This window comes from Xiphophorus maculatus, chromosome 3, assembly GCF_002775205.1.
Source record: "Xiphophorus maculatus strain JP 163 A chromosome 3, X_maculatus-5.0-male, whole genome shotgun sequence".
In the NCBI taxonomy this organism is placed as follows: Eukaryota; Metazoa; Chordata; class Actinopteri; order Cyprinodontiformes; family Poeciliidae; genus Xiphophorus; species Xiphophorus maculatus.
The window spans coordinates 15,284,454-15,299,146 of NC_036445.1; the positions used below are offsets into that span (position 1 = coordinate 15,284,454).

The window sequence follows — 14,693 nt, forward strand, 5'->3', positions numbered from 1 at the left end:
GGGGGTCAGGTTTTGAATGACTACACAGCTCATAAAAATGCAATGGCAGCTTAAACAGGAAGTGAGGTCATGAGATGCTTGCACCAACAGCCTTGGAAAATCAGACTACAGGTCTGGTCAAAGAGCCTTTCAGTGTTCATGAGGGTTCTGTACTGGGTTAAATAAACCCCATTTTGGTAGTGGAAATGATCAATAATAATTAATTGATTTTGATGACGACCATGATGAAGTTGTTTCACATTCATGAACAACATAATAAGAAACAAATGTTTGGTATTACAAAACAATTAACAGACTTATTGTTGTTTTTGTCAGTGTAAAAGACCCTCATGGCAGCGAGTCTGCATTTGTGTTCAGCCCTTCTTTACTCTGAGACTCATAAATAAAATCCAGTGCAACCAATTGCTTTGAAAATTCTCCTAATTAGAAAATGGAGTCTTTCTGTGTATTATTTAATCTCTGTATGAATACAGTATTACTGCAAAAACCTCAGAGGGTAACATTAGTGCAACTAAAATTCTAAACAAAAGGGTCCATCCATCCTCTGCCTAATCCAGGATCGGGTTGCGGGGGCAGCAGTTTAAACAGAGAAGCCCAGATTTCCCGCTCTCCAAACACTTGGGCCAGCTCCTCCCGGGGGTCCAAGTCCAGGTGAGAAACACAGTCCCCACAGCGTGTCATAGGTTTTCTTCTGATTTTCCTCCAACCACATCAACTGAGTCTTCTCAATATAGGGAATAAGCAGCTCTACTCTGGGCCCCTCTTGGGACATTGAGCTTCTCACTGTATCACTATGGAAGAGTTCAGACATCCTGCAGAAAAAAACTCATTTTAGCTGCTTATATCCGTGGTCTCATTCTTTCAGTCACTAATCATTGATCGACCAATAAATCGAGAGTTTCATCTTTTGGTTCAGCTCTGACTACTGCTATGCACCAATCTGCATATTGATGCTGCAAAGAGCATTAATCATTTGTGACCAAGAACCCCAGATACTTAAACTCCTCCACTCGGGTCAGGACCTCATCGCTGACCCAGACCTCAACCCTTTCCCAGCTCAAGAACATGGTTTCCAATTTGATGGTGCTCATTTTAAAGCTGACCACTTCACATTTGGCTTTACAAAAAAAGATGATGGTCTGATGAAGCAAAAGAACCACTGTCCAAGGAGAGCATTAATCAGTGAATCAGAACAGAGGCTAAAGGCACAGCCAATCCAAATGAGTGAAGCAGCTGCTTAGGCTCCTAACACCACCAAGGGGCTCGCAAGAGCATCATTTGATTTTATTTTATAGTGGTAGATTGCACATTTTACACTGTCTACACTTTCTGTTTCAATTTTTAAAAACAAAAGATATTAAACTTGCTAACTTGTTAACTCTAAAATCAATTTTTGAATTTACAAACATGAAATTAATATGCCACACTTATTTACAACACGGTAATTCCATTCTCCATTTCAAAAAGCAAATTTATTAGAGCAGATTTGAATGTTTACTATTCCTGTAAGATTAAAATCAAGAGTCATAATAACACCGGTATGATGCACACAGCAAAACATACACATTTTACCAAGTATTTTTGATCTAGTTTCTAGTGTAAATGTCTTAGTACACTTAACGTTAGACAAAACTAACTTAACGTAGCTTTTCAGCAACATATAGGAGCTTTTTTAAGTCAATAATTCCTTAATATTGATTAATATTCCTAAGTACAAGTACAAACAAGCTCCTATATCATGCTACAGGGTTGCTTGTAAGCTAATTTCATCTTATTTAAAGAGTAATAAGATATTTATCTTGAAACTAGACTAAAATACTTGGTAGAATTTTGTGTTTTTGCAGTAGTGTAGTCTAGAAATGTTGATGTATCTAGGTTTGACATATTAATATGAGGCACCCCAAAGTAAACTCTGCTTAGGGCCCCAGAAAGGCTTGGGCCGGCCCTGGAACAATGGAAACCCTGGAAGAGCTGCACAGATCCACTGGTCAGGTAGAAAAATTGACACGACAGCTGATCATCCAGACACTTTACAAATCAGGCCTGATTTGCAGGTTACGGCAAGCTACGTAGGACATATGGCAACTGCAACATATATTACTTATATGGATATTTATTTAGAAGATTACTTATGAGTTGGTTAAACACAAGAAGATATAAGGTAGATGAAAATGAAATAAAACTTTTGGATCAATTGAACTAACGCTGCAAAAAAAAAAAAAAATCCACATCTGTCTGTCCGTCCGTCGGTCCGTCCAGAGGCGTCACAGCCCACGTCTTAACTCTTCCATTATAATGATTGAGTGCTTCAGTGATGCTCTTTGCAGCTATTAATTACCACTGTTTTAGATTTACAGTGCTGACATATTCATAAACTACAAACATCTTACATCAGTGTTAAAAAAAATAATAATTTAAAAAAATTAAACCCACGGGCGTAGTAATGTGTCCATTAAGTTAGGAGCAGCGAAGACAGTTATTTAGTGCAATAGTTATGTGATGTTGAATCGATCAAAAAAATATGATTTCCGGACTTTATTATTGTTTAAAGAGCCGGAGGACCATTAAAGCATCAGCTCCGCGTCTGCGGAGCAATAAGCTGACAGGCAGAGACCAATAAATGTCAGCGTGGCTCCTCCCGAGTGAACGTCACGCGGCTCTCGCTTGTTGATCCCCATGCGGAACCGAGTGGTCAGTTTTAGAAATAATTGACAAACAGACTTCCGTGTGAGAGACAGAGCTGCTGCTTCCGTGTACTGTTACGTTTCTCTCTTGGCGTCCACCGAGCTCAAGCTGTCACTCCTTGCTACGATGCGTGCGATTCCCGACGAGCTAACAGCGCTGATTTCAGGTGAACTCATCGATCAGTGATTGTTTTTGTCGGTGTTTTTCCTCGCGTGATTTTTCTCTCACTAGACTTTGGGAAAGCAGTCTGAGAAAAGAGGAACCATCCACTCAAAACGAGTGATGTTCTTTCGTTATATCAGTTCCTGTCATACCTCTTTGCAGCGGCAAATTTCGCTGCTTAAGCTTAATCAATAAACATTGCTCTCACCTGGTGACCCTGACAGTCAGCTATAGTTCAAACATCCGGTTTGATGCCGTTGTGGTCTGCTGCACGTCAGCGGTAAACGTACAAAGTAAGGACGTTTAAAGCTGCCAGTCAGATATTTCTCTAAAATCAACCAAAAGCAGCTTTAGACATGACCTAACACTTACTGAACAACTCACCACGGTCAGCTTTTCTATTTTTGTGATAAACTGCAATAATTCACTAATCAAGAGGAAATAATGTTGAAAAGTAAACTTTGACACATTCGTCTGGTGACATCACAACAGGCTAGTGACAAATAAGTATTCAAAGTCTTGATATTTAAAGTTGGGTTAATCAAAGGAGACACCTGACTCGCATGTTATGAAAACAACAAGAGCACATTGGAATGGCCAGAATTCATTTTTGGGGGGTGTGAAATCTTATTATATATCAATCAAATTATTAAAGGATTAAAATCAGGAGAAAAGCTGATCAAGACAGAGAAAAAACTTGCTTCATGCACCAACAATAATTTACAGAATAACCCAGTGAGAAAGTAATTACCAGGAAGAAAGACTTAAAATGAATCATTAATCTCAACCATCCAGGCAGCTTTATGCAGCTGTAGCGTCTCAGAATCTTCATCATCATCATCATCTGTCTACAGTCGCTCATCCACCAGATTGTTTATCAACAGCAACTGATGAGCTCCATTCTTCCTGTAATTTCACAGATTTTGCTTTTCACTACATGTTCATGACTTTTCTCTGGAAATCTGTACTTCGTTACTAAATCCTGTGGGTTTTTTTTTTATTGTCAATGTCTATTTGCTGTGAGGGAAAGAAGCACACCACTGAGCAGTATCTTTAAATGTTTCCTCTGCTACTTTATTTAGATTTGGAACAGTTCCTCTGTGATGGACTAAAAGCAGAAAATTTAAGCAAGAAGGCAAAAGAGAGGAGGGAAACCTTTATCAAACGGATCAAGGAGGTCAAACTAAGGTAATGCCACATGTACTGTGCATTAAACATTTCCTGCAATCATGATTGCTTACAAACCTGCCATTAAGTCATCAAATACTTTACCGCTGATGCATGTTTTGAACGAGTAATATCAATATATTGTCTTATCTACAGTTTCCCCCAAGATTTCAAAGACAAAGGTGAGTGTTTGTCTTTATCATCTTATTCTTTTTTTTCTTCCTGTTGCAGATCTGGAGTTGCAAATATAGAATTTTGGTTTTGATTCATAAATGCTTAACCATTTTGTCTATTTGACACTTGTCGAAGTAGCTTGGAAAAGGAGAACCGTCGGTACATGAACATAACCAAATCACACATTGCCCTCACAGCTCTTATTTACTCCAGTAGGTGGAGATGATTCAGATGAGGATGAGGAAGTTGACAGCAACAACGACGGAGGCTCTATGCAGTCGGAGCGGACAGACAAGGACGAAGAAGCGTTCGAAGGTATAAACCACTTGGGGTACACGCAGAGCGCATTAACTGAACAAGCTGTGGAAAAACGTCAGGAAATTCACAAATCTGTGTTTGCCCCGGGGAGAAAGTGACTTTGAGTGACACGGTGAGGGAGACATTCCAACTGTAACTCGGCAACACACTTGGGAGGCAATTCAGAGGAACAACTGCTGCCCCTCGCCGCCTCCTTTTATCCCACCACCCCTTCACTGCCACCACCCCCTCTTCTACAGCTAGTGTATTTTATTGCTCTCAGACACGGCCAGGGGACTAAAAATTACTGCCATGGCTGAAGTTTGTGCAAAAACATCCCCTCCAGTTTTCAAGCACTTTAATCCAGCATGCTTCTCGAAGGGAATCAATCCAATATTTCATACTTACTGTGTAGAGAAAAGTACAAGGGAATTCCTTGTGGAATGATGATTAAGGGACTGTGGGGGTTTATGGGCCTTAAGCAGCTGCCACTTTTATGGCTTCTCTTTCACACAAAGCAACTATGACACAGCATTTAGACATTTGCATTGAAGTTGCGAGGCAAGCCTTGCATACTGAGAAATATAGGTGAGTGGAGCCTTTATGGGTTCTGCTGTTTAATTATTATCAAATAAACAAATGCCCCGTGGCTAAGTTTCCCTGAAACTATTGTTGACACACTTATGAAAACATAGCAACACCTTTTTCATTTTAACATTTCAAAAGGATGCGTTTGATTTGATACATTACGTTGTTCTTGGTCCTCTACAGGTGCGCAGCAGGCCCCGCCCGTTGCAGCCCAGGACTTGGTATCTGTCTTCAAAGCAGGATATCTGGAGAAACGCAGGAAGGGTTGGTGCTCTAATAAATATAGCTAAATAAATTAAATCTAGAACAGACTCTGTTTGTCTGGACAATGAAGTACAGTCAGCTTTGCAAAAAATATTAAGTCCCTGAACTTTCTTACTTTTTTGTCAAATTGCAGGCAAAAATTTCAATATGTTTTATCAGGATTTTATGTGATAAGTCAGCATGTTGGCACATAATTGTGAATTGGGTGGACTCCCTGAGTCAGTACATTGTGGAACTCCTTTTTATTTATCATTTGTCATTGAAGTTGTTTTTTGTATATGTTTCTACAAACTCTACATATCTATAGATTATTTTTTAAACAATTCTTTATTGCAACATAGCTTATGCTCAGTCAGATTTTATTGGAAGCATTTGTGATCAATAATTTTGAAGTCTTATCTGGATTCTCATTTGGTTAAAGGTCTTGACTTTTACTGGGGCATTCCAACACATGAATGTGCTTTGCTCTAAACCGTTATCCTAGTCTCATGAACTTTGCAGCTTCTAATAGGCTTTCATTCAGGATTGCACTGCATATATCACAATCAGTTCATATAAAACAAGCAAAAGATTGTGGCTGCAACATGAACAAGTGTAAAAAAAAAAAGTTGCAACCTTTGTATAAGGCACTGTATGATCTGTGAAAGTTAAGGGCCGAGTCTTTGGTCTCCTGTTAAACCTTTTAACTTTTGAAAAGGAAAGTTTGTTCATAATGACGTTTGCATGACACAAAATAGCATATATTGTATACATAATATGATATATTATATAATGTATTCTAAAATATATTTGTAAACACTGAATATTGTACATAATGATCCTACTCTAAACTGTAGTATGAAAACAATGTCACATGCAAACCACTGAAACGGTCAACTAAAATGCCGCTTTACTTTTATGTAAATCGTCTTTCTCTGCACAGATCACAGCTTTTTTGGCACCGAATGGCAGAAGAGATGGTGTGCTCTGAGCCATCACACCTTCTACTATTATGGCAGTGAGAAAGGTATAGTCTGGCAGTAAAGAGGTTTTTGTATTATTATAATTTTTTTAAATTATATCTGCATTATGTTGACCGTTTATAATGGTACTTTTATCTTCTGCAACAAGACAAGCAGCAGAAAGGCGAATTCGGCATCGATGGCTACACTGTCAAAATGAACAACAGCTTACGGAAAGACTCAAAGAAGGACTGCTGCTTTGAAATTTCTGCTCCAGACAAGCGAGTCTATCAGGTTCGCAGTGAAATTTGTCTCACTGATACTTTTTTTTTTTTAATGGAGCGGTAATATTTACTCACATCAGTCATTTTACTCTGCAGTCATTGCTGTCTGTGCAACAGTTCAACACAAAATTGAAATGTCTAAATGCGTATTCCTAATTTTCATGCTGCTCCGTGCAGAACATTTTCTCATGCATAGATGCAGTACCACTAATTAATACATGCAGGCTTGAGTGTTGCACTGTTTTAATTTCTTTTTTGTTTGTTTTCAGTTTTGTGCATCATCAACGAAGGAGGCAGAGGAATGGGTGAAACAAATAGACTTTGTGTTGAAAGGTATGAGGGCTTCCACATGTATACTATATTGGGCTTTGTTTTAGTGGTTCTCCAAGTTTTGTATACCCAGCTTCACCTCAGTAAATGCAAGAAATTCCAAATACCAACACAATAACAGACATCTTAAAGCTGTGATAATGGATTGTTTTGGAAGTTTTATTTAAAATATTGTTTTTTTTATGCTTTCTATGTGTTGTGTTAGGGTTAAGTTGTATATTTAATTTTAAACATAGGTAGCCATTTTTAAATAATAATAATAATAATAAAAAAAATGGTTAGCTATAAGTTGAAAAGTCGTAGCTTTCTTATCAACCTTGTCCTTAAAGATATTATGGCTGCTGCCTAGACTTCTTCAGTCACTGTTTCAGAAAAGTGATAAATCTAGCTTCTGTTGAAGAATAACTTGTGTTGCAATGGAGTCTACTCCCATCCCAAATATATCAGAAAAATTAAACTAAATAGCAATATATACACTAAAATGACAACCAAAAAAAAAAGAGTTAATTTGTAATTCTAGACATGTTTAGGGTGTCTTTTACTTCTGCTATATTGTTCACTCCTCCTGGAGTATCCATGACAATTACATACCATTTGTTAGTTATGCAAGTCAGGTAAATTAAATGGCATAATTTTATACATGAGTATCTGTTTTTATGCAATTTAGGTAAATTACTTGATAACATCATTAAGCAACTTATTAAGAATGCTTATAGCTATTTTTCTTAGAGTTGGTAACAGTGTTGAGATGCAGTGACAGCTACTGTACTAGAGTTTGTAGTTGCATCTCTCATGGTTAGTTTCTCATTAAATCCGTCCTGCACACAGTACTGTGCAGCCTTGGTTAGTGAGCGGGTCCCTTTTTAGTGCATAAAATGCTAAGAAATTCTGTCCTGTTTCAACTTTCAACTTCAATGTTGTCATATTCACATTCCAACTTTAGAGATAAATGGCAATAGAACCAAAAACAAAAGTGAATTGATTTTGGTTCACTTTTGTCCACTTCTCTTTGTGTTGTTGTCTAACATTGTGTTTACCTTGCAAAGGGTTTGTACCAACATTTCTTCTGAATACCATGTAAAGGCGAATCAAATAGTTCCAGTGATACTTTCACCACAGTTGGGGAGTCTTGGTTCTGTTTCATCTGTAGTATCCATTTTCATTGGTTTAGAACTAAAAGTTCACCAAAGAACATAAAATCATTTATGTGCTTTTTGAAAAAAAAACCAAAAACATGAGATAAACTTTCTATTGAACTTTCCATTATTGTTTTTTGTTTTATTAGATATGTCGGGCATTATTCCCGAAGAAGAAGATGACGAACAGTTCATGTATGATGACGTTGGAACTGCTCCTGCTTTTGCCCCGGGAGAAGAAATCTACGAAGAGCTGCCAGGTCTGACCACATTCTACACTAATCACTGTCACAGTTATGATATGATGTTAAAAAATCAAATCCCATTTTCTGTCTTTTCAACAAAATTTGAAATGCACACTAATGCATCAGTATGGCGGTATTTTCTCCAGATGACGAGATGCCTACTCCAGCCAAACCTCCACCAAAAGTTGAACCATCATCCAAACCTCCTCTTCATCCTCCTCCTGTTGCTGCCAATTCTACTGCACCTGGAGGTATTGTTTCTGAATATACATACAACTTTAACGAATAACAGCAGATGGATCTGATCAAGTGAATGTTTAAAAGCTGCAGTGAAGAGGAAGTAGCAACAATGACAGAGGAAGCGCCTGAGAACAACTGAAAGTTACTGTACACAATTCTGGAAATAACTTTGCTTGACTTGCTTAACTTCCTCTTACGACACTTAGCATGTTAAAACACCAGAAATATCATTGCATATTTTAAGCAAAAAAAAAAAATAGGGTCACTAACAGAAGCAAAATGGGTGTTGCTTAAATAGAGAAACTGCCCCAAAACATGTATGTAGACAAGTATTTTCCTACCAGGAACTCCAACACAAACTGTTTAAGCCAGTTTATGTGCATAGACCTGTGCATGCATATGGGTAGTATAAAGAGCTTTACTAAAAAAATAAAGGAAAAGAAGGGAAGAGCATTCCATCTAAAGCAAGGTATTTATATAAATTGTTTGTTTTTTTTATTTTCAGAATACCATAATGAAGAAACACAGAAATATAAATGCTTAATCAAACAAATGGCTAGGTTGAGAAAAACAATGAGTAGGAAAGATCTTAAACAAAGGCTGCAGTAAGCAATCTTTTTCATCTTGATTTAAAGGAGCCAAGAGTTTCCACACATTTCTGGTTTTCATATGGTTCGTTTCACATGTTTTGTTTCACATGGTTTGTTTCATATGGTTCTGAGGAGCTTAGAAACTCAACAATGCCTGCCCTTGTTTAGTTCTGCAGCTAGGAACACTGGGTAGATTACAGCACTGCTATAAAGACCTTTAGCATTTCTAAATTGTATCAATGGCATCTCAGAGCAAATGTGAGTCTGTCTTACCAATATTTATCTCAGCCAAAAAAAATTGTCTCAGCATCCTGATTAATGCAAGTGGAAAATTAACTTAACTTGAAACTCCATATATCACCTCAATTTGTTTCTCCTTGCACAGCTGACAAGAGCACAGACTATGCAAACTTTTACCAAGGCTTATGGGACTGCACTGGGGACCACCCAGATGAGCTGTCTTTCAAACGTGGAGAGGCCATCTACATCCTGAGCAAGGTATGGATCAGGGAGCTCTGGGTGTCAGAGATCAACTGTTGTTTTCTCTCCTATAGAGGATAGAATTACGACAATTCATCTCTGAGGAAATGTAAAAACAATCAGGTCTGCTGACTAAATGATTATCTGACTCTACTGATTAGCCCATCGAAGCTAAATTGTCTAAGTCCTTAAAAGAAGCAGATTTTCTTGATATTTTACTGGCGGTGCTTGTTTCTCAGCCTGAGGGGACGGTCAGAGATGGACCTGGCTAGAGGTTTTTTTCTGCAACCCCGACACAGAGGATTAAATGTATCGCAGTGGAAACTGCTTTAGTGCCGTTGGCAGATTCTGGCTTTACTGGCACACAACATCATTCCATCATTCCCATCTGGAGTATTTCAGCGCTCTGTCACTGCTGCCATGCCAGGCGCTGAGCTGCCCCGAGCCCACACACACCTCTCATGCATCTCTATCACCTCTCTAAATAGGAATGTGTGTTTTCAGGAAACCCAGGCTTAGCATTCGGAGCAGGTGAAGACATGTAGTGGACGCACAATTTCCGAGGCTTGTCAGCCGGGCAGTGCCAGGAGAACTGAGGGCCTGTTCTTTACCTCCACTCTGTAATCAAACAGGAGCTCTTTTGTACTTGGCTGCTTTGAGTAAGCACCAAATAGGATTTGTTGATACATTCCACATTTGGAACCGTGGTCTTGAAATAAGAGGTGGAATTCCATATTTTTACAGAGGGATGTTGGATTATGTGGTATGTTAAAAAAAAGTGTGAAATGTGCTCCATCTGAACAGACTATATTTCTTGTCTGGTTTAGTTCCTATGATGCATGCAGTCATATGGGACAGACTGCCGACAGCTGGCCGAGTAACTTTTAAAATTCAAGTCTGCCATCTAGTGGCAAAGCATATAGCTCTTTTGTTCAGACAGGTTGTACCTAACTCATTGATCAGTTACTGTTGAAATACTGCCTTACTAACCAAAATAATAATTTAATATTGGTAATGGTTAAATATAATTTAATGCTAATCTTGAATTACAGGAAATGACTTAATCTAATACCCGGAATAAAAAAACCTTTAAATTGTGAAAAAGGGTTGGGGAGGGAGAAGGAAAAAAGAATAAAGTAACATATTCTTTAAATCAGATATAATAAAGTAATTTTTGGTAATAAAATTATATTCCCTTTTGCTAACAAAATAATTAAATAGAAATTATTTGATTTCTGTAATTAAGAGACTGAAATTTGTTTTGTATGTCACACTGGGGAATAGAACATCAGCCAGACTAATTCTCCATTGACCACTCAGCCATTACTGTGCAAATCCAAATGCACAAAGTAGAAAACCCTAATAATGCTTATCAGCTGAATCCTGGTTTATTGTTCTGTCCTGTTGTGTGGAAAAAAACCAAGAATCAAGTTGCCCTTTCACTGCCTAAGAGTGCCATTAGCTGAAACCTTGGTGTTGGGGGTTGTGGCCTGCTCCGAGTGCAATGACCATAAAACCCGTCTGGACCACAGCCAGCTGCAGCTAAAAGCTTGGCCGTCTCCCTTCCTCTTCCACAAGTCTGCTTTGTATCCCTCCCCCACCACAGATCCCAGTAATAGGTGTGGTGTTCCAGCTACGAGACCCCTCCTGAAGACAGGACCTGAGAGTTTGATAGCTGTTCGAATAGGCTGCACAGCCGATTGCTCTCCGTTTACACGCATGTGCACAACCCTCTGAGCCCCCCCACAGAAAGTGAAAAGAATAATTAATGAGCATAGCATCTAAAATCTCAACATTTAGGGGGAACGTTTTCACATTTCATCTTCATGAACCGATGCAACCGAAGAATTTCCTGTAATTCAATTACGACAGCGTGCCCTTTTTCGGTTTTGGGTGTTTGTGTTAATGTGCGTGTGTTCTCACAGGGTGTGGTGTCATTAGTCATCCACAGCTCTGTATATTCATTCCCAAGTTGTGTCCAGCACTCACTCAACCTTAACTTATTTGTCAGCCAGCCAACTATACAATGAGGTGTTGCTGTTTTCAAAGGCTGGAGGCAGGAAGTCATCGCACACACGGACACACCCCTGTGCACCCCCACAGCCGCACACAGACATGCACACACACCACAGCCTACTCCTCCAGTGGTCCAGATGAAATGTCATTTGGACCATGTAACACACCTTTAAAGTCAAACATTTTTTGTTGATATTTTATGATATAAAAAAAAATATTGAAAAAAAAACTATTCAAATATTTTAATGTTTTTGATACTAATTTGACAATCCATACAAAAAAAAACCCTGACAAATATTGAGAGTTGGTTTGTTATAGCTAAAAAATGTTACCGAACTTTTAGTTTTAATTCTAGGTTTTTCCTAGAATTAAGAAAAGACGAGCTGTTTGGCAATGGCTGTCCTTGTGGGCTAGCCTGCTAACCAACTTGACAAAAACCTTAGAGCTAATGCTAGCTTAATAATGACAAAATATTGCTAGCTAGTAAATGTTCGAAATTTATTGTAACGAGCCATCATTTAATAATTACCCATTTAATAATTACCAGTTATTATGTGCTGTTCATTAGCAAGAAACACCACTTGCTTGCAAGTTGGGCTTTAGCATCAGCACTGTTATAAAAAAGATTTAAAGCTCAATATAAATTTATTTAAAACAGAAACCTTCTAATGGTAAAACCCTATGATGGTTCTAATCCTGTAATAAATTAATCCTATTCATTTCTAATACAAGTACAAACACATTTGCATTGTATTACCAACTAATGTAAATAACAGCTAACTGAACCAATATAAGTTGAATTCATACCAAAATTTTCTTAGGCAATAATTTATATCTAAAGTAATTAATACTAATAATATATAACTATTATTCTACATTAATAACCATCACAATTACTTGCAAGTCAATGGGTCCATGAGGGCACCAGTGTCATCATGACAGTCAAGAGTTTAAATATATAAGCAATTTGATTGATTAGAATTTAAATCCTTTACATTTTACACCCTCCAAAAGTAATTTTTCTAGTGCAATGGACTATTGCAAAGTATTTATAAGTGTTATGCCAAGACTCTAACACAAACTGCACAGACTCTTCTTTATCTAAAGAAATAATTTAACACCAGAATCTGGTTATTGCTAATACTGCTACCCAAACATATAATGCAAAGTGAAGTCTAATTCATCTAATTCACTGACTTGCAGAATAAGATGGACTCAGATGTGGCTCCGGCTTGTCCCTGAATTCTGTCTTTAAAATGTTCCCTCAGTTTGCCCTCCTTCTGCCCTGTCAGAACCTGAGCTCTAGTCTTGATTCATGTTCTGGAAAGACTTTGATGTGAGGTCAGGCTCTTGTCCAAAAAGAGAGAGATGGTCTCAGATCTACCCTCATGCTGTCTCTCTCTCATCTCAGCATTCTGACCGTCACTTGGAGCTGTCTCCTTTAGGGCTTGGAAAAATTTACGTGCAATGCCCATTGATGACTTTTTTTGGTGCCGTGGATTAAAATGTTGGTTTGCAATCTTAACGTGACAGCTGAATGTTGGGGATGGGCAACAACAAACTGTATGAAGTTGTTGATGGGATATGCCACCTTGTCTATTACAAAGCTAGCTAAGACGATTAGTAGGGCTTAAAAAATCACGTCTCGGAAAGAAGGGAAAATTAATGCTTGATTTTTATATTTCCAGAGAAAATATCTTTGTTTTAAAATGACCAATAAAACTTGACAGTTAAAGCAGAATGTCAAATAACAGAGAATGTGACAAAACAGCCCAAATAGAATGGAAACAATGGACAAAATGAACACAAAAATTTATATTTTAGGACTGTTGCTGGATAGAAAATGACGAGTAAGATATTAAAAGTGAAACACCAATCAAGTTCAATCAAAACAGCAACCTAAAGTGAAAAATATAATAATAATAATAATAATAATATAACTATGTTACAACTGAACACAATTTTAAGTCAGAGGCAGAGGGCCTATAAAAAGGACAGAATGATTTAATTTCTAGAGCTAAAATGGTCACAAAAAGATCGTTAATGGACACTAAGAAGAGTAACAAAAATAAATGTAAATCTACATCAGAGAAAAATCAGAAACTTTGCAGAAAGATCCCGAGTGAAATGCAAATCAAGCAAATGCTAAATGATCAAAAACTGGCTTAAAGACAAATCAGAGAAAATACTTTATGTCTAAATTTTGACAAATAATAAAAAATTAAAAAGCCTCGAAGCCGTTATAAAGTCATTTGGATCACTGTGTGTGTGGAGTCTCATCAGATCATCTTTTAAGCCACTGCTTTTTATCCCTTTGTGTGCCGAGGGCCTTTTATTTCAATATTACAACCTGAGATTGACAATTACGCAGAGGCTCCTGGGTGTGATTCAGCCTGTAATTACTTTTTTTTCTTCTTGCTAATGATTAATTAAACAGTTTAAGTAAGGGCAGTCATGCCTATTATTCTTGTTCCTTTGCTTCTAGGAGTACAACAATTTCGGCTGGTGGGTCGGAGAGAAGAACGGAGCGATTGGCATCGTTCCTAGAGACTACCTGTTGGAGCTGTATGCTATGTAAACTCTCTATGCTGCTGAGACTCCTGCTTAATACACTTACCTGCTGTTTCATATATCGAATGTTGGGGTTGGGGGCTGGGAGGGTTCTGAGATAAGTCCAGTGTTTCAATATTAGCAAGGCTGATGATTATAAAGATGCCAATTTGACTGAAAGTATATTTCCAGCATTTTTCTGCACTTTTGTATTTATTTTCTGTTAAAATTATTTGTGATACTATTCTGGAGTTGCTTTTGGCAAAGATAATAAAAATTCAAACACTCACCGATGCTTTTTTATATATATATATTTTCCCCTTTTTTAAGCCACAAGGTGGCAATCTAGTTCCTTACTGAATCATAAGTGACCTTTGTGACAGAGCAAAAATCCTTACCTGAGGTTTACAAGCCATATTAACAAGAATATACAGTATATAACCCACCTATTTTAACAATACTAACGGATCTCCAATATACAATTTTTTAACATAGAAGGCTAAAACGTGGTTCATCAAAATAGATATTTTTTTGTCATATGTTC

The 14,693-nt window shown here is 37.7% G+C and overlaps 1 protein-coding gene across 2 annotated transcripts; it reads left to right on the top strand.

Annotated features, from left to right (window-relative positions):
- The first annotated feature begins 2,686 nt into the window (after window positions 1–2,686).
- On the top strand, window positions 2,687–14,438 carry skap2 (src kinase associated phosphoprotein 2). Of its 2 annotated transcripts, none has more exons than XM_005804644.2 (12): window positions 2,687–2,851; window positions 3,930–4,035; window positions 4,171–4,196; window positions 4,402–4,503; window positions 5,257–5,337; window positions 6,260–6,343; window positions 6,448–6,572; window positions 6,832–6,895; window positions 8,178–8,288; window positions 8,420–8,524; window positions 9,489–9,601; window positions 14,085–14,438. In XM_005804644.2, the coding sequence occupies exons 1-12, from the start codon at window positions 2,812–2,814 to the stop codon at window positions 14,175–14,177; spliced, it is 1,050 nt and encodes a 349-aa protein (XP_005804701.1). In that variant the 5' UTR covers window positions 2,687–2,811; the 3' UTR covers window positions 14,178–14,438. The 2 variants fall into 2 exon arrangements, with proteins under 2 accessions (XP_005804701.1, XP_023185992.1); XM_023330224.1 differs by having other exon boundaries at window positions 4,405–4,503.
- Window positions 14,439–14,693: the final 255 nt, after the last annotated feature.